This window comes from Vombatus ursinus, unplaced genomic scaffold, assembly GCF_900497805.2.
Source record: "Vombatus ursinus unplaced genomic scaffold, bare-nosed wombat genome assembly UNPS02003292.1, whole genome shotgun sequence".
Classification (NCBI taxonomy): domain Eukaryota; kingdom Metazoa; phylum Chordata; class Mammalia; order Diprotodontia; family Vombatidae; genus Vombatus; species Vombatus ursinus.
In genome coordinates this window covers 15165891-15187018 of record NW_020943070.1, presented here as the reverse complement: position 1 = coordinate 15187018, position 21128 = coordinate 15165891, and the positions used below count along the sequence as shown (strand labels likewise).

The following is a 21128-nucleotide window of genomic DNA, read 5'->3' as shown; positions in this document are numbered from 1 at the left end:
TCTGATTTTAAAGCTCTTCACTACCTGGCTCCTCATCAGTTTTCCAATCTTTTTTACACTTTGCACATAGTCTACAATTCAGTGACTCTGGCTTCCTCCCATCACCAGAATCAGACCAATTTCACTGGTTGTCTCACATGCCTGGAATTCTAACTCTCAAAACCTTAAGTCTTAAGTTAGTGTCATCCTGAATTCCTCACTTTCACACCACATATCTAATCATTGTTAAATCCTGTCATTTCTACCTTCACAAAATCTCTCACATCTGTCTCTGTAGGAGCAAAACCATAAGGCCCCCACCCTGACTGCAAATTGCCCTAACCTGTCAATAGAAGGTACTGAACTCATTCTCATTTTGGGGGGGGGGGGCACAAGGCAATCGAGGTTAACTGACTTGCCCAGGGTCACACAGCTAGTAAGTGTTACGTGTCTGAGCCTGGATCTGAACTCAGGTCCTCGGACTCCAGGGCTGGTGCTCTATCTACTGTGCCACCTAGCTGCTCCCTGAATCCATTCTCAAGACTTGCTTGCCTCAGGTTTCCAAAGGCTTAAATAACATTCCCTGGTTCCCTAAGTACTCAATAGCTCCAGAAGCTGTCTGATGCTTGCTTGGGAGACAACAGTCAGGGAAGCTTACTTTGACTAAGTAAATCTTTTGTTAACTGTTGAATGACCTCTGTCTATCACATTTTATTCAAATACCTACCCAACTACCAGGAGATTGGCCAAAAACAGGCCCAATGCAGAATAATCCCCTTCTTTCTAACCACAGCCACAAACCTGATTCAGGCCCTCATCACCTGTCCACCTACACTACTGCAATAGCCTTTTCTGATCTTCCTGGCTAAAGTCTCATCCAGCTCCAATAAATCCTCTCCTCAGCTGCCAAAACAATGTAAGATCCTCCCTGAGGGCAGGAACTGTCTTGTTTATTCTTATTTTGTAAATCTGACACTTGGCACAGTGTCTAGCACAAATTAAGTGATTAAAAAAATGCTTAAGGGGCAGCTAGGTGGTGCAGTGGATAGAGCACTGGCCTTGGAGTCAGGAGGACCTGAGTTCAAATCCGGCCTCAAACACATAACACTTACTAGTTGGGAGACCCTGGGCAAGTCACTTAACCCCACTGCCTAGCCAAAAAAAAAAATGCTTAAGCATCTCCCTGCTATTCTACTCTAATCCATCCTCCACTGCTCAGCTGCCAAAGTGCCAGCTATATCACACACATTTTTACCCTCAGTAAACTCATAGCAGCTCCCTATTACCTCCAGGATCAAATTCAAAGTCCTTAGTTAGATATTTAAAGCACTTCATAACCTATCCCCTTCCTATTTTTCCAGTCTTCTTATTCTTTACTCTCCTCCATATATTCTATGATGCAGCTATACTGGCCTATTCGTTTCTCAAATACCACATTCCACCTGCTGTCTTCACGCCTTTGCTTGACTATCTCTCCCATACACGGAGCACTGTCCCTCCTCACTTCTCCCTCTTCCTTTATTTGGCTTCCTTCAAGATTCAACTCAAATCCCACCTTCTGGAGGTCTTTTCTGGTTCCCTCCAGCTACTAGTGACTTCTCCTCTCAAGTTATCTTCTATCTACTCTGCCTGCATTTTGCATGTATCTAGTTACTTAATCCCAATGAGATTGTTAATCTGCTAAAAACTAAAACAGATATTTAGAGCTCTGAAAGATGACCCAATGATAAGAAAGGCAATTAGCACTCAAAATTACAGTTTCTACCCCCAAAACATGAAAAAGGAGAAACAAATAACTGAGGTAGTAGCAATTGACACTATCAGTAATTTAGATCAACAATTTACAAGGTGAAAGGTTTGGGCTCTAAATAAGGAAAAACTAACAATTGGAAATTGTCCCAAAGTGGATTGAACTGCCTCATAAGGTAGAAGTGAGATCCCTCTAACTAGAAGGATTCAAACATTCATTCACTCTTTCTCATTTCAATACTTTGAGCTAAGATTTAACTAATGTGATTCCTGTAACTGAATATCACAACCCACTCATGCTTTCTCATTCTACGTTTTTTGTCCACCCATAAATCCTCCAAAGATGATTTACTCAACTCACCAGGGGTCTTCCTTGACATTTTTTAATATTTTGTGGTTCACAGTTATGGTAGGAGAAATATCTACCACCATCCCCTGCGAGATGAGTTAGTTAGCTAGTTCTTTTCCTTAAAAGAAACTAAAACTGTTCTCGAGACTTGAATGACTCAAGGAACTAAAGCTCAGGCCATAAACTGGGCTTTCTGGTCACCTAAATACAAATAATATGGAGCAGCTCCAGGAAGGCCCTGAGGCCTGAGAGAAGAACTACCATGGGCAACACACAAGAGGCAGGGAAACTGTACTCAGCTGAAGCAACCGCATATCCTCAACTAAATGTGCCTTGCTTGGCCTAGTTAAGTAAACCTCTTTGTGAACTGCTGGATGGACAACCGTCTCATTTCTTTCCAATTTCAACCTAAGACACTTGCCCTGGCCTACTCCTCCAGTACAACACTCAAGGCTATTATTATCTCTTTTTCTCCTGCCATGACTGCCCATTCTTCGTTTCTAGTCATACACATCCTTGATAATATTTATTTTTCAAACTTGCAAGTAATCACCAGTAATAAGATGCAACATACACACATAGCCACAATGAGTCTTTTGCCCTTTGGATCATTAGCAATTTAAATTCTTCTATAATCATGGGCCCAGCAACAAATTTTACGTCCAGTCTAAATTCTCATAGGCTCATCACTAGAAAGGTAACCACAATATAAGTTCCTTGAGCCACAGTAACTCAGAAAAATGACGACTGACAGAAATAGGTCCAATATACACCAAAATATTTACAGCAGCACTCTTTGTAGTACAAAGACATGGAGGCAAAGTGATGTCCACTGGTGGGAGAAAAGCTAAAGATGTTATTGTATACTAACTTAATGATGTATTATTGTAGTGTAAGAAATAAATGAATGTAAATACAGGGAAGCATGGGAAGACATACAAACTGGTGTAATGTGAATTAACAGGAAAATAATGTGTACAATGACTACAACAAAGGTCATTTTTTTAAAATTAAAAGTGAACATTATATAATACTGTAAGCTTTGCACTCAATAAGAGGTATGAATGAGAACACGCATGGGGACACTATGGATGTGGAACACTGCATGTATTGATAGATCAAATGTATTGGTTAGTTTTTCTGGACTATTTTTTCTTCTTTCTTTTTATTTCTTATTATAAAGGATGGTACCCTGTAATAAGGGAAAGGAAGGGACATATCAGCAAGTGAGAGGATGTAAAAACAAAGGTATCAATAAAAATGTTTAAGTGTCTGCTGAGTCCAGGGGTATTACTCTTCTGAATCAACAGAGAAGTAATGCACTGATGAAATCAGTGTTCAACTGTGTCACTAAGGAGATGGAAGAAAGAAGTTGGTGTGAATAGTTTTAAGAGCCCTGAAGCACCACAATAAAAACTTAAGAACCATTTCAAGATCCTCTAATTTAGCCAGGAAGTTAAAACAAGCAACTAGTTTAATATAAATGGAAGTTATTTTCCAAAAAGAAAGTCTATGAAGAAATTTCTTGCTTTACAATCAGTTGTAAAAAGTGCAAAGTCTTTTAAGTTTCTCTATGCTTTGCATTTGAAAGCATACCCTCACGGTGTCAAATGGATGTGCCATTGGTACATCTGTAGTGCCCAAAACTAATACTGCTAAAAAAGGTTTGAATAAGTTGAATGCTATAGTTTCTACCATGACACATCTTCATTTCCTCCCCTTTCTAGACACTACTTCACTAACACTTTTTCTCCATTTCCCCATTCAACTACAAGAATTACAAAGGCACTTAAAAGTTTTTTTTGTTGTTTTATTTTTCCTGTTATCTGTCTCTGGATGGGTGGGGACTTACTCACCAAAGGAAGAAGGAAGAGAAACCCCACGACCAAAATGCCCCTATCATAAATGTATTTGCTTCTTCCTCTCACTTAGAAAGAACAAGAGGATGTAGGTGGGGAGAGAGGGAAGAAGATGATTCCTCCTTCAATGTGTTAATTTTGTCCTCCACTCCAAACCAGTGCTCCTCAGTCTGATCAATTTTTTTATATGCCACTGAATTCAGCATCCTCTACATTCTAAGTCTCTATTACAATTTCAGATTAACTTTTATGATTTGGCCACCCCAGAAAGTATCTTCCATATATAGTTTCTCTAGGAAACTAACTGCCCTCCCCACCCCAACTACTAACACTATGGTGTCACAGAATCAATTAATGTGAGGCAGGTGAAGAATATGTCTATACTTTAAAATACAAAACACACAGCAAAAAAATCATGCTGCCTCCCTAAACAATAAATTTGTGTAAATGTTTGTTCTCTTGAAAATATAAAGCTACACTGTACATAGCAGTAAAAACTCCTCCAAAATGTTCCTATAATTAATGTATCTAAAGTTTTTTCATTATAAATATGCATTAGGTTTTCAAAAACTAGAAATGAAGTTAAAACACTAAAATATAAAACAAACCTAACAAGTTTAAGTAAATCACTGGCTCTAATCTCTGCAAACATGGATACACAAGATTCTGCATTCCTAAACTTTACAAGTCAATTATAACCAAGTAGTAATACATAATTTGATACTAAAATACTAAAAAATTGTTTTGGTATCTAAAAAGAATAACAAGATAGGGAAAATAGTATCAAAAAGTCCTTTTTAAAGAAATGACCATTAGCTAAAATAAGATCTCAGCTTCTGGAACAGTTCCAAACCAAAGAGCAATACTGACAAAGTCTCCAGAACATACAGCTATAATGAACATAAAAGAAAAATGTAGAGAACTAAAGATGTGCTATAATTAGGTTAGTAATACAAAAAAGTCAACCTTTCTACCACCACTCCCAAAAAAAAGTATTAGAGAAGTGATAGGACACAATTAAGAAGAAAATGAAACAAATCGTGGTACATGAATACAGAGAAAAATGAAACTTGTAAGAACTGATTGAGAAAAAAATACACAGTGTCTACAATAATGTAAAAATGAACAACAAAGAAAACTGAAGGCTCTATCATTACAATGATTAAGCTTGGTCCTTAAGAAGAAAGGAAAAAATTCAACCCCTTTCCTTTTTTCACAAAGTGAAGTAGCTAAGGGTATAGAACACTGCATATATTGTCAAGCCCAGTGGATGTACTGGTTGGTTTGCTGAACTGCTTTTTGTCTTTTTTATTCTTTGTTACAAGGGATGGAGGTAGAAGGGAGGTAGAGAAGAATACATTTACCTTTGTATGGAACAGGAAAATTTAGTTATTTGTAACTGTCAATGCTATATCCTCTAAGGACAGTTGGTTGTCAAGTATAAGATGAATTTAATCAATACAGTTACTAGCCTGGGAAGACAGTCACGGTAAAAGTTGAGTTGTAGAATCATAGAATCCCAGAGTGAGAAAGGAGCTTCAGGAGATCATCAATACCCACTCAGAATAAATCTACATCATCACCACCAGGCTTTACCTTAAGTCAGAGAACTCTACTTTCAAAACACAGCCTATACGTTTTTAAGCAACTCTAAATGTTAATGAAATTTCCAATTTTTTTTCAAAATTCCAAATATTCCAAATTTTCTAAAATTTTCCAAGTAATGATAAAGAGCATTGTACTAATGTCAATGGAACACTACAAATCTATCTCAGTGAGATCCATAATTATTTGGAAGAGACCAATATAACCATCCACACTGACAAAATAAATTGGATGAAAGATATATTCTCCCTCCTCCCAATTAAAAAATCCAACTGGAAAAAGTAGATTCTGCCCATCACTGGGGAAGAGGAGAAAGGAGAGAGGGGAGAATTAGTCACTGTTGACAGAAAGCTGGACTCAAAGTGACAAAAGACCTCAGTTTTAAGGCTCTCCCAGACTAAGCTACCTATCTAAATGCCTATCTACTACTAATATTTAAAATGAATTTCTACTGTGAATTCAGAAATTTTAAGTGAATTTGTATCTTAATGCCTTCATTTAACATCTATATGCATTTGAAAAATATGAATATAAGCAAAATATTTATTCAATCTACTGAAAGCACTATTTATTATATAAGATGGTTTTTATTATTTATGAAAGCACTGTCTATAAGATGGCTTAAGTATATATGGAGGTATAAACCACTTGCAATAACCTATCACCCCAATCCTCAGGGTAGGAAGATCCTTCTTAGAAAGATCAATAACAAAACTTGCACTAATTCAAAGACAAACTCTTTGGATGAAAAGAGTTGTAAAGAGTACATGTTACTAACTAGATGCAGTAAAAATGCTTAGTATCATTTGTTGATGAGTTTAGAAAAATGAAACATTTCTGCAATGTATATTGTCATTATTTCTTCACAAGAATTAAAACCTATTGGCTGGATATTCATCCCTTGTATCATGGAACCAGGGGAGAAAAAATAATAAAAAAAAGAAAAGGGAGAAAAAAAAAATTCGGCCAAGACTTAATAATACCTCACTCCTATTTTGAGGTACTATCCTACCTGCTACTATTTCCTCTCCTAACATTATCAAGTGTTTGAGTATATCAAAAGCTGTAATTCTTTACTATAATTACAGATTGCTGCAATAAGTTGAAATTCAATGCAATAAAGTAAGGAAGAGGCTGGCATAGAAAGGTATTTTATACATATATTATATATTTTATATATTTACATATTACATATATAGCTTTCTGAGCATGTGGAATTTACCTAGATTCATTCTAAGTGTCTCTTTTGTGTAATGAACTCATGATTATGTTATACACCTGTTAGTATGGCTATAAGTAGCAGAAGTCAGTCAAAGTCTTATCACAAACACTATTAAAAATCAAATCTCCATATAAGAAAAAGTACCAACATATGATCTAAATAATATATCAAAATTGAAGTATAACAAAATAATCTGGACAGTGGTTTGGAGCTTAGTATAATGGGAATTAACTTCATATTAATAACTTCATAACTCAGATCTACCAAAATCACAAGTTTCCTGTGAGAAAAGTGTTTTGTAAAAAAAGTACTATGGAAATGTGAACATAGTTATTGTTCCCTCTCAGAAGGCCATCAGATTAATTTTTTTCAGTTTATTAAAGAACCTACTAATGCAGAGAGTGGCTGGATTTCCTTTTGGATCTCACTGTTAACAGGATCAAAAATCAAGAACAGGAAGAGACCAGTGGCCATCTGATCTAATCCCCCTTCATTTTACAAATAAAATGATGGATATATGAAATATTCAAGTGTTATTCTCTAAGAATTAAGATCTTTAAGGAACCTTAAGGTCCAACCCATATAGGACCAAAAATCCCTTGTACAACATACCAAACAACTGATCATCAGACTTCCAAAAAAGGGAAAACTCAATTCTAATCCAAGGCTGCCCGTTTCATTTTTGGACAGCTCTCATTGTAAAGATTTTTTTCCTTACGCTGTATGTAAATATGCCTTTCTAAAAATAACCTTGTCTTTTCTCTCCTTTCCTCTTCACTAAGACACATTCTACCAAATTTTTGTATATGCTATCAGCAATTTAAAATTATGGAAGCTTTTCTTTCCTTTTTCACATGCTTGGTTCTTCAGAATGCAAACTCCATGAACCATGGCACTCACTTGCCTTAAAAAAAAAATAAGAAACAGAGCTCAAAGAAATTTCAAGTAAGCCATGACCATCAGGTGCACTAGGTAAATGGCAATTAATATTACTTCCTCTTATCCACTCCCTTTTCTAGCCCACTTTAAATTCATACAAGTTTCCATTTTTTAAAAAATCTTACTCCACTGACACACTGTTTCCAAACCAACATTGTCCTTCAACACTATGACCAGGGCAAAACAACTTTATTATTTAAACTTCTGTAGTGATTGTTTTTAGTCACTAAAATATTCTTCTAGGCTCTCTCAGTAACAAGGATACACACCATACAGCCAATCCCCTGACCGCTCAGAACCCAACTAAACATTCTGGGTTGTGGATGGAGCCTTTCCTGATCCTAACTGCTAGTGTCCTCCCTTCCAAACCACCATGTATTTAACTAACTTGTATTCAATTATATTATTTTTTTTTATTGTATTTATTTATATATGTATTTCTCATCTCTCTCTTTAGAATGGAAACTCCTTATGAGTTGTTTCCCCCATTAAAATGTGAGATCCTTGAGCGCAAGTACTGGTTTTTCCCCTATCTTTGCATCCCCAGGCTTAGCAGTACCTGACAAATAGTAGGTGCTAAACAAACTGATTTGAGAGTTCCCACTGTTTCATTCTTTGCACTCATATCCCCAGAGCCTAACAAACAGGAGCCCAGGAATGATCTGACTGAATGAAGATTAGCTCCCTCTTACCTACTCAGAGGAGACTGAACTGATATTTGGACACCCTCCTCCTCTTCCCCAGGCGTTTGGGAAGACTCTATATCAGGCCTGCACAATCTGCAGGCCAACCGAAATCCTCTGGCGGGTCACAGGTTGTGCGTGTCTGCTCTATATCACTGAATCCCAGATTCAATTTCCCAGTCCCTTTCAAGGCCAATGAAGACCTGGAACGGGTAGACCTCTGAAAATTCTGATTCAAGTCAAAATAGTGGTTACCTAAAGTATGAAAATCAAGAGGCAGTCCTGAAAAAATATTTTGTAAACAAAATGACAGAAATGGTATAGTGGAAAAAGGAAAACAAAGAGAGGGAAATTCATAAAATGAAGCTTCAATATATAAATACTTCAAAGTAGGAATCTGTACTTTGCATTATACTTCCAGAAATTTTCCTTTTTTTTAAAGTGCTTTACTTACTATCACTTTAAGGATTTATATAGCACTTTACAGACTGCAACTTGGTTCTTTCCAACAACCAAGTTAAACAGCCAGGGGCCTCATTTTACAGATTAGGAAACTGGTTCCAGGAGCTTAACTGACTTGCTAATGGCTTTAGGTGACCCGTCTAAGAGAAAATTCAAACCCAGTGTCTGGACTCTTTCCCATCCCGATTCACAGGTGATATAAAGGGCACAGAGAATGGAGGTATCTCAGAGCCAAGGTTACAGAGATCCCAATTTTCTATATTCCTAAGCATAGTAGTCCTTACCCTAAATCGCAAAAGCCCCCAAGTGATTGAGAATAACAATTTTAAGTCACTTTTTTGTCCTTCATTCTCTAAGAGGACCAATGACATCACAGGTGGTGACTGACTTGTTCAGGAATTGGATTTAAGTGAGGCAGAGCTTAGCAAAGTCACCATCCTTACTCTCTCCTCCAGTCATTGGAGTCTAGTGACAAGACAAAAGTCAAGACTACTTGTGATGGCCCAGGTTGCAGTAAGTGAACTTGGCCTTTCTAAATTGTCTTTCCCTGGTCTCTGTTTGTCTGAGTCAACTCTCATCCAATGACTATGGAGGTAAGAATTGACACAAAAGATGGCCTAGTTTGCCATCACGAAAGTATCAATCTGGGAGGGGAAGACCCTCAGAGTTTTGGGACCAAATAGAAAACCACTGCCATTTACACTCATTCTAAACCATCAAAATTTAAACAATGAGGAGGCCTGGACTAGGGCCTATTATAGACCATTTGAAAGCCAGAGTGATTTGGGTTTAAAGGTTTAGTCAAGTAGCTCCATTTGCATCGAAATTAATCACTGTTAAAGCCTTTTTTTTTCCAGAGCTACATTTCAAGAAATCATAAATGAAACCTACACAGGACAAAAAGTAAATTGTCCTAGCCTTCTGAAAACAAAAAAAAATAATAATAAAAATAAAGTTGTTTTAAAAATCTAGCCACCAAATCTCAAAATAGCTTACAAAATATAAGACACCAAAAATTATATTCCTATAAACTGAGCATCCACCCGTAAGGGTATGGCACTCCAAGTGGAGACAGGGACCACACCTGTCTAGTGAAGAAAGGGAAGGAGAAGAATTCCAGAGAAAAGAAAGATAAAGCATGCTCCTCCCTCCTCCTCCTGACATGTCAACAAGCATTTATTTATCTCAAGGAGAAGTAATCAGAGACTTGAGGTGACAGACTCAAGATGTTAAATGAGACACACGTCTATGGACTTGACCTGACCTACGTGGGGATTAACTGCGTATTTGTTACATGGGTTTCAGTGTCTTCAGGGGTGGGGACCTAAAATGATTAACTTAAAGAAAATTTTAAATTACCAACAACAATGGAGGAATGGGGGGGAAGGGGCGCCTTACTGAACACAGTACCAATCTAAAAAAGAGTAAATAGGCCCTTGGCGTTCAATGTTTCCTCTTCTCCAGCAACGTTTACCAAATATACAAAGCTGGAAAATGCTGACACCGATTCCTTGGGTATCTATCTGACGGTATGAAATGACTGCTCCGCACACACCAGGAATGACCTGAAATCCTCAACCAGAGGCCCCGGCCAGGCCCCCACGCCCGCCCCATTTAAAACTGTGCCGTCCTCCCCCACCGTGAGGAGGAGACCGAAGGAGGTGCAAGGGGGGGGGGGGGGGCGGGGAGGGCCCAGCGAAAAAGAAGAGCGGGCCCGAGGCGCGGAGGCTCACAGGAAAAGAAGGGGCTCAAAGCATCACAGCCCCAGGCGACCCCCGCCCCCTCCACCAGACACACCCCCTGAGCGACGAGATAAGGGGGTGGCTCAGCCGCGGAGGCTCACGGGAAGAGAAAGGACCCGACAGTCTACCCGCCAAAGGGAGAAAGGAGGCAGCCGGGACGCAGAGGCTCACGGGAAGGGAAGGGGCTAGAAGCTCTACCTGCTAAGGGGAAGAAGGGGCGCCCCAGGCGCGGAAGTTCACGGGGAGCTAAGGGGCTCGAAGCTCTAAGCTCAAGGGAGGAGGGGGTTGGGGGGGTGTAACGGCTCGGCCGCGGAGGCCCACGGGAAGGGAAGGGGATGGGGCCGACGCAGATACGGAGGGGGGGGAGGGGGCAGCTGTCACCGCCACGTCCTCTTTCCCCTAAGTCCCGCCACCGGCTGGCCGGGCCAAGGTTCGGAAGGGGGGAGGGGAAAAAGGAAGAGCCTCCCGCCTCAGTTCAGGGAGGGGGGAGGGGGCGGTGTCCCCTTCCGCCTTCCCTCAGGGAAAATCAGAGGCTCCTTAGAGCCCCAGAGCCGTTATTTACCTTCCCGCTCCCGACACCCGCCGCCGCGGCCGCCATGTTGTCTGTGCGTGCTTGTGATGACGTAGCAGCCCCTCACGTGCTTTGCCCCGACACACCACAACATCCGCCGAAACTGTGGGGGGAGGGGCATGGAGGAGAGAGGGAACTGCGCGTGCGTACTGGAGCTTTTGGGGTAGGGGGAACTGTTCTCGCTTGGGATGTGATTGATGGTCCTGGTTGATTAGGAACCAGATAGAGGGAACCAGCATTAGGAACAGGGTCAGTTCTACACATCTCTCGCTTCAGATCCTTTTTCTCTACTCATCTGGCTGTCACCCTACTTAGAAAATCAATCACTCCACCAAAATTAAAAAAAAAAACTAAAACTAAAGAATCTGCAAGTATTTATTAAGTGCCTAGCGCGTGCCAAACACTGTGCTGCGCGCGGGGAACATATCCCGCGCTTAGCTTATTAGCAGAGTGCCTGGCACGTAGTGGGCGTTTAATAAGTGCTTATTGACTGACAGTCCCCGCTGGCAAGCATTCTAGTAGGGGAGAAGGAATGAATGAAGCATTTATGAAACCCTTATATTCAAAGTTGTGTACAACTGACTGAGGATACAAATAGAAAAGACAGTTTCTGCTCTAGGCACCCGTGTTCTAATGGGGCAGATAGCACATATGGGAGGTTCCAATTGCAAATCAGCTGCTATATCCACCATGACTGGTCCCCAGAAATAACAAGTTTAATTCCAACAACGTTAAAACTCCCAGCTCTCAAAGCGGTTACCTGCTAATAGAGGGAAATAACATTTATGGGAGATTTCAGCAGCAAGTGAGATGGAAACGCCCCATGGTCGTTATGGTGCAGTGGTAATGTCTTCTTTAATTTAGTTTAATTTCCAGGGGCAGCTAGGTGGCGCAGTGGGTAGAGCTCCGGCCTTGGAGTAAGGAGGACCTGAATTCAAGTGCTGCCTCACATAACACTTACTTAGCTGTGTGACCCTGGGCAAGTCACTTAACCACATTCCCTCATCAAAAAAATTTTTTTTAAATAATAATTTAATTTCCACTGATTTTTATCAATGAAATCCTATTTGGTTCCTATGTTCCCATTCCAAGGGCTCGTTCAATTGGAGATCCTGGGCTGTCTCCATCAAAGTTCTCAGAGAGATAGTAAACTCCTGGATGAAGAAACTCTCTAATAATGCATATCAGTTCCTTTGCAGCAACTGGTAGAATGGAAATAATGTGGGATAGGGGAATTGGAAGGGTTCAAATCCTGGCCCAGCTGTTTGTTACTTGTATGATCCTGGGCAATTCATTTAAACTTCATTGGACCTCAGTTTCCTCAACTATAAAATGAGGGGGGGGGGCTAGACTAGGTGATCTCTGAGGTCACTTCAAACTCTAAAGCTAAGATCCTAAATTTGTAATATTTGGAAGTTGTCTGGGATACGTTGAGAGGTTAAGTGATAGCCCAGGGTCATACAGTCGTCATGTATCAGAGATGGGATGTGAAGCTAGGTTTTTCTGGCTTCAGAACTAACGTTCAGACTCTCATCACTTCTCTTCAGGATCACTGCAGTAGCATCCTAATAGGTTTCCCTGCCTCTCCCCTTTCCCTATCTCAGCCTATCCTCCACATCACAGCTACAGTGATTTTCTTTAATGCGAAAGTCACTCTCCTCCTCAGGAAACTCAGGTAGATCCCTTTTGCCTCTTGTTTTGTCAAATACAAACTTCTATTGCAATCTAAAACTCTTCACCATGTGGATCCAACTTACCTTTCTAGGTTTCTCTTATATGATTTCCATGATCTGTCTTCATGATCTATCCCTCACACACTGTACCATATTGACTGAGCTTTTGCACAAGCTCTTCCCTCTGTGTGGAATGTTGTCCCTTCTCACTCTGCTCCTTAGAATTCCTAACAGCTTTCAAAGCCCAGTTTACAAGTGCCCCCTCTGGCATCTAGGCCTTCCCTGATGCCACCCCACCCCCCAACTGCCAATTAATCCCCCTCAAATTAACTTGTATTTTTTTGGCATATATCCCACAAATATGTATATATCTATATGAACCTTGTATGTATTTTCATATTCCATATGTGTATATACATATACAAATATGTACATATAGATGGGTAGAGTTATAGATATCACACTAGGTGCTCTGAAATGTACAAAAATGAACAAGAAGAGATGGTTTCTGCCTTCAAGGACCTTACAATCTAATGGGAAATCTGAATACAAAAATAAATATAGCACAAGACAATATGTGATAATTACCATTTGAGTAATAGAAATATTGTAGGAGTATAGGGAGTAGTAATACTTCTGGCTGGGTGGCTATAGAATAAGACACCTTTTAGTTGAGCCTGGAAAGACTAGTAGCATTTCCAGACACAAAGACTATCCAGAACACAATCCAGACTGAGGAAATAGACTTCCTCTCTCATTCCTGAGAGTAACCGTCACCAACCTTTTCTTTACTCCACCCATCACATGTAAAGCACGTGCCTCTGGCTTGAGTAGGAAGATTGAGGCCATCTGTACCAGTCTGATAAGACCAGCTGAGTGCTGTGTTATTTCTGTGAAGCCTAACTGTTCACTTTTGAGCCAAGGAAGGAATCCACACTCCTATTTGGGCCATCAAGCATGTCTTTTGGCAAGGATGGGAACGTGGACATTCTGCCCATAGTCACCTGGGGCTCTTAGATTCCCCCAAACCCTTGGGTGAGTGTCTAGTTCAGATGAGAACCAGCCAGCTTTCATGAAATGGCACAGCATTCAATTCAGAGTTAATAATTAGGCAGGGTTTTTATCCCCAGGAATATCAGTGTCACAAATCTAGGTATTACCAAGACTATGAGGGTTCTTCTTTGGACTTGGGCCAGTTCAAGGAAAGGTGATATGGTGAGCTAGTCTGGGTCTGACCACATCACCTTCCTGCTAAGGAAGCTTCAGGGATTCTCTGTTGCCTCTGGGATAAAATACAGATGCCTTGGTTTGTCATTTAAAGTCTTCACAGTCTAGCTCCAATCTCTCTTTCCATACTTAATTCCTATTATCCTGCTCACCCACCCTCCACATTTCAGCAAATTTGGACTGTGTTCCTCGCATGTAAAACATTCTTTGGCTTTGCAAGGAATGTGTACTTCATTCCTAGACAGTTCCATATCCAAAGAAAAATCTCCTCCCAGAATCCCAAACTCCATCGAAGGCGCAGTTCAAATGCCTTATCCTCCACGTGGCCTATTTTGATCCCCCACCCGCCTTATTAGTGCTACTCCTCTCCCATACTCTCCATAGTCACTTTGGTTTTGTCATCGTTATTGTTTGTTTTGTTGTTATTTGTTTTTTGGAGGCAATCCAGGGTTAAGTGACTTGCCCAGGGTCACACAACTAGTAAATGTCTTAGGCTACATTTGAACTCAGGGCCTCCTGACTCCAGAGCTGGTACTCTATCCACTGCATCATCTAGCTGCCCCCATATTCACTTTTTTTTCCAACAAGGTGTTTTCCCCAATAGAAAGTAAACTCCTTCAGGGCAAGAACTATTTTGTCTTTGCCTTTATATCTCCAGCACCTGACATAATGTTGGCACATAGGAGGCTCCTGATCAGTGCTTGTTGAATTGAATTGAATTGAATTTTTGTATCTTTTCTAGAACTAGGAGTCATCAAAAGTTATATAGGGTTCCATAGGTGCTAGTGCAGTGTTAGCGCATTTAAACTTTAGCACAGTTTAAGCTTTAACAGCTTAAAAATGTAGTAAGATTCCTGGGATGCCCCATAGACCCCTGAACCAGTACACATTTCATATTACAGCCTTATTCCTAAATAAAGCATTTTAGGGAGTTTCAAAAAAGGAACACATGTCATATAATCCTCAAATGAAGTCACCCAGTTAAAGTCGTGTTTTTGCAGTCGTGTTACACACACATCAATTAGGGAATGAAGCACACGTGGGGGCAAAGATAGGCATTACATTAGGCATCAAGTGCCTCAGTGTGAGGGTCTTATCTGGAACAGATGAGGGAGGCAAATGAAAGAAAGGAGCAATTCTGGGAAAAGGCTGGGTGGTGCCTATATGTGGGGGCGTGACTAAGCAGGCAGGAAACAAAAGTATTCTGTCAAAAGTATGTTACAAAGGTCTATAAGCAGCTAGGTGGCAAAGTGAATAAAGCAATGGACCTGGAATCAGGAAGACCTGAATTCAAAACCAACCTCAGAGACTTAATAGCTATGGGACCCTGAAAAGTCAATTAACTGCCTCAATTTTCCCAACTGTAAAATTGGAATAATAATAGCACCTTCCTTATTGGGTTGTTATGGGAATCAAATGAGATAATATTTTTAAAGTGCTTAAAGGCACAGTGCCTGGCACATAGGAAGTGCGTGTTTCTTTTCTTCCCGTATTGGCCAGGATCGCTGGACAATTACATGATCCAACAGGAACCCCTGAACTCACCAGACCATGCCTCAAAACTTTTCAGCATCATCAGCTATCCTCGCCTTCCCTCCCTTCTCTCAGAAAGAATTGTTTTTATTTCTTGCTAAAACTAATTATTTTAATCCATCTCCATGATTAAATCCTGTCCTTCAGATCCTTCAGATTTTTGCTCCAGCAGCCACTCTTTCTGTCATGTGTCTTCCATCTCTTTTTCCCTGGCTTCTTCCCATCTGAAGCAGGTTTTCCCAATCCCTGATCCTGAAGAAATCTTTTCTTGACCCTTCTAGCCCATTCAATTACAATTTCTTCTTTTTCCTCCTGTTGGTTGTCAGGTTTCTTGAAAAATTTGTCTTTGTGACATAAATCAGAGCCAAGAAAACAATTTGTAAACAGACTACAACAATGTAAATGGAAAGAATAATGACCACAAAATAATAAAAAGTTAATGATGCAAAATTGCAGAGAGCAAGCTTGGCCCCAAAGAAGAGATATAAGAAATCTCCTTTGCAAACGTGAGTAGTCCGTGGGTATGGAACATTGCGTATGTAGTCAAATTTTTTTTCAATGTTTTGATCAGTTTTGTGGATTTTTCCCCCCTTTTTTTAAATCTTCATTGTATCGGATGGCTTTCTGGGAGGGAGAAGAGAAGGTATCCAGGGGAATGTAAGGCAAAGTAAAAAAAAAAACAAACCTTCTCAAGTTGATTGGGCTATTTGTTCATACACTGTCAAGGAGATGTAATCTCAGAATGGATGGCCATAACTTTTACACAAACATAGGAGACTGGAGAACAGTAATCTCAGGGAGAAATAGTGACATCAGAAGGAAGAAATGATTTAGAAAGAAAGGTGATTGTGAGATATAGCCAATTTGTTTGTTTTTTTATTTCCACAAAAGTCAGGTGGAACCTAAGGAATCTAAGGGTTAGGTAGAAGTTAAACAAAGGGAGCCAGAAAGAAGGATTGGATGAATGGACTAACCAGCGAAAACCAGTTCTTAGGTTAGGTATAGATGAACACATCGGCATCCCAAGCAGAAGGGGTGTGAGCATACCCAAATAAGGGCAAAAGTAAATAAGGACCAGGGTCTCTGAATTGTGGGGAGGGGGAGATGTAAACAGGGGTGGGGATTGCAATAGGGAAATTAGGCGCTTCAGATAGGCTATACCCTCTATACTACCCAGAGAATGGGGAAACAGGAAGGAAATTCGATGGCGAATAGGGAGTAAAAGGTGTGCATCTATCAAAACGTGCTCTCACATGCGTGCTCTCACACATGCAGGATGCCCGACCTTCCAGGTCATTAATAAAGCTTCTTCTTGATTCAACAAAGGCTTCGTGGAATTTGTGATATAGATAACAATGATGAGCTCTGTTTTTGATACACTGAGTTTGAGATACCAATGAGAAATCTAGATAATGACATATAGGCAGTTGGAAACATAGGTCTGTAACTCTGAAGAACAGTCAGGATTGAAGACAGACATTTGAAAGGGCTCTGCATAGAGTTGATTGTTGAAGCCAGGAAGTGAATGGGATTGCTAAAGCAAAGAGTGTAGAAAGACAGGAGCGTACTACTGGAGAACACGCACATTAAGGAACTGAGAAAAGAGCTAATGAAATGATAGGAAAGTAGGAGGAGAATGAAGAGTTGGAAGTGTCTCTGAAGCTGAGGTGGGACAATTTACACAAACATAGAGAGTGGTCAAGAGAGTGAAAAATTGTAAAAAATGATGAGGACTTACAAAAAGGTCATTGGATTTGTCAATTAGATCATTGGTGGGGGCAGTTTCTGACTAGAGCCTAATTTCGAGGTGTGGTAGAAAATAACACCTCTTTTACAAGGGCTAGCCTAGTCTTTTTAGGGGACCGGTAGCACATTTGGCTTCCTTATTGCTCTAAACACAAAAGGCTCAGCCCTGGGGAAATTGGTGTCTGTCATAGGTTTGATCAAAACTCTGTTTGCTTTTGGGGAATGCCTTCCTGACCTAGCTTGACCAGTTTTCTGTGGAGGCAGAGGAGAGTAACATATCTTTTTTAACTTTAGAAGTTGTGTTCTTTTAATCTCTTATCAGTAAAGCTATTTTTATTGTATTTTATGGTCCATGAATGTCTGGTTACATTTTAGCTTCTGCAGAAGCATATTAAAACTTCCTTTTAGTTTTTCTAGCAATATTAAAGATAGCCTAAAACCTTTTCCAGACATTTCCTTTTAAGAAAGAGGTAGAACAAAAACTAAGGTATTTCTTAGGGAGATGGATTAAGGATGGCAACCAAACTTAACTCTCCTCTAGATAAGCTCATGGTCTCCTGTCTCCTGGTCCACCTAAGGTTAGTGCCTTTTTCTACATTCCAATTTAAGATATTGCTCTCTTTCTGGTCCTTAAGGGGAGAGGTCCAGGTAGGAACTGAGTGGTGATTTTTCCGGCACATTACTGTATTTTAACATATTTGATCTTTTTTTAGTTCAAGATTCCTATAAATAGTACCTCCAATCATCTTGGGATAGAGCCGTGTCAGAAGCCACGAAGTACAATGTCATTTTGGACATCTTGTTCTCCGAGCTAGAAATGGCTTGGGTATCAGATTTGTGTAGTCAGCCACCGGGCCGGATTTTAGTCTGAGTGACCCCCATGTTTAGGCTGCAGGAGAGGGAGGTTCACTGAGGACTAATCCCATCTCCTGAGCGCTAAACCCATCTCCTCATTGAAACTGTACCAATCAGGATTGTCTTACCCTCATATGGAAAACGTTTTACTCTGGTCTATAAAAAGCCTTTTACGCATCAGGCATCGTGCTACCTGCTTATGATACAAGACAAAAGTCAAACAGTCCCTATCTTAAGGAAGCATATACTTATGGGGGAGATACCATATACTAAATAAATAGGTTTACACAAAATAAATAGCTGGTAATTTAAGGGAGAAAGACATGGAGTAGCTGGACCACAGAGTGAGGAAAGAGAAGTGGCGTGCAAGAAGGTAACTGAACAAGCATTTATTATGCTGGTACTATGTGCCAGAGGAGGCAGCTAGGTGGCTCAGTGGATAGAGCGCTGGACCTGAAGTCAGGAAGATCTGAGTTCAAATCCAACCTCAGACACTACGTGCTGTGTGACCCTGGACAAGTCACTTAACTTCTGTTTGCCTTAATCCACTGGAGAAAGAAATGGCAAACCACTCCAGTACCTTAGCCAAGAAAACCCCATCAGCGTGATATGGTACCCGGGGTTACAGAGAGTCACATGCAACTGAACAACAACAATGTGACAGACCATGCTAAATATGCTAGGACTAAAAAGATTTTTGGAAAGAAAACCTGATCCTTACCTTCAAGGAGCTTCCCTTTACTGACTTGCCCCCTCATGTTAAATCTCCAAAGTCTAGCTCACCAGCTAAAGTGTCAGCTACCCTCTCTGACTGCTTAATTAAAAGCAAAGAAAAAGGCATGCTTCCGTCATTGTTCTACACCTCATTCACTAGGCAAACCACTGTTTCTTTTGAAATCGTACAGCCTTACTTTCTACTGGACAGGAAAAAAAGATATTCTTCCTCTCTACATAAAGTTGCTATGCAAAGAAAAGAGACTGAGTGAAAGTTTACAGAGTATTTTAGCATTATTTGAAGTTTTTTTCTGTTTGTTCCATGCACAAATTATTATATATATAATTATATATAATTATGTTATATTATCATAATATAATAATAATAACTATTTTAAAGGAGCTTTCAAGTTTGCAAAGCATTTTACATACAGAATGTAATTTGAGCCTCATAAGAACCCCACAAGGTGGTATGGGCATCATTACCCCCATTTAGTATACTATTGTGGACATTATTCTCCCCATTTTCCTGAGAAGACCCCAGAAGCTCAGAGGTTAATGACTGGCCTGAGAACACACAGCCAGCAAGTATCAGAGCATGAATTGGAACCCGCATCTTCCTAACTCATAAGTCTGGTATTTTACACCAAGCTGCCTCCACTTTATAAAATGCACATGAACAATGGGTGCAGCTCTGTTCACTTAAATACCTCAAGTAAAAAATACCTGTGCCATATTTAGACGAGTTTTTAATTAGTCCAAATATAAAATTTAACATAAAGTCACTCAGTTCCCCCAAAGGCTAACAACAAATAATTAGCATTGTATGTTGAATTTAATGTAAAATCATTTAGCATTATCTCAAAAGTAACAACTTCTAAAGGTCTTTCTGTTGTTTCTTAGGTTTATGCAATAAAAGAATCATAAATCTAAAGGTGGAAAGGACTTTAGAGACCACCTAGTCCAATCTTTAGATGTAAATATGGTTATTCATTAGTTATTATAATTGATCTTTCAGGAGTTGTATTATTGCATATATTTTTCTCAGAAGTATTGTTAGGCAAATTATAGTGGGACCTTTTTTTGGAAATGAAATTAACTTTAGAAATAATCTAGTAATACCTAAACCCCTTCATTTTATAGAGAAGAAATTCAGATCTAGACTTGTCTGATCGATCAATCAATCAACAAAGTATTTAATTAAACACTTATTAAGTGCCAGACACTGACAGACCTAGGTTCTTTGAATACAAAGAAAAAGCAAAAACAGTTCCTGCCCAGTTTACATCCTAATGAGGAGATAAGTTATATAAATATAAAAGTACAAGTAAGTTGAATAAGTAAATGTATGGAAATAGATATATACTAGGCAGCTAAGTGGCCCAGTGGGTAGAGTGGCCAACCTGGAGTCAGGAAGACTCGAGTTTAAATCTCACCTCACTTATTAGCTGTGTGACCCTGGGCAAGTCACTTAACCCTGCTTGCCTCATCTGTAAAATGAGCTGGACCCCCCCCAAAAAAAATGAGCTAGAGAAGGAAATGGCAAACCACTCCGGCATCTTTGCCAAGAGAACCTCAAATGGAGTCCCAAAGAATAGGACATGACTAAAACAACTGAACAACAATAAAAAATATATATATTCTATGAGATACAGAATAGTAGGACGGGCTGATATACTAAAGCTATTTTCCACAGAGCAGGGAGAGGGGCTTGTGACTCCTAATGCAGTGTTCTTTAATTGCATTGTTAACTAATCCGCACTGTAATGAACAATGCTTCGAACTCCTTCGGCATTTATTGTCTAGGCCGTTTATTTGGGCCTCACATGCTAGCTTGGATTGTTAGTGATCTCCTCAGACACGTTTTATCCTGAATTCCCCAGCTTCCTTCAAGCCTTAGCTAAAACCCCGTCTTGTGCAAGAACCCTTTCCCAGGCCCCTTTAATGCCTTCAGTGTCTGTTGTTTAGCCATGTCCAACTCTTTATGACCCCGTTGAAAAGGCTGCACTTAAATGTGGCCAGGAAATGGGTCGTTTTGTTTACTACTTTTTGGACCCCATTTGGGGTTTTCTTGGCAAAGATACTGGAGAAGTTTGCCATTTCCTTCTCCAGCTCGTTTTACAGATGAGGAAACTAAGGCGATCAGGGTTAAGTGATTTGCCCATGGTCATACAGCTAGTTGTGTCTGGGGTTGGATTTAAACTCAGGTCTTCCTGACTC

The 21128-nt window shown here is 40.0% G+C and overlaps 1 protein-coding gene across 1 annotated transcript in view; it reads right to left on the bottom strand.

Moving 5' to 3' along the window:
- Window positions 1-11232, bottom strand: part of TBC1D15 (TBC1 domain family member 15) — a 75441-nt gene extending 64209 nt beyond the window's left edge. The window contains exon 1 of the mRNA XM_027874057.1: window positions 11152-11232. Coding sequence (XP_027729858.1) covers window positions 11152-11187 — 36 coding nt within the window. The 5' untranslated portion in view covers window positions 11188-11232. The remainder of the gene's footprint in view (window positions 1-11151) is intronic.
- Between the last annotated feature and the right edge of the window lie 9896 nt (window positions 11233-21128).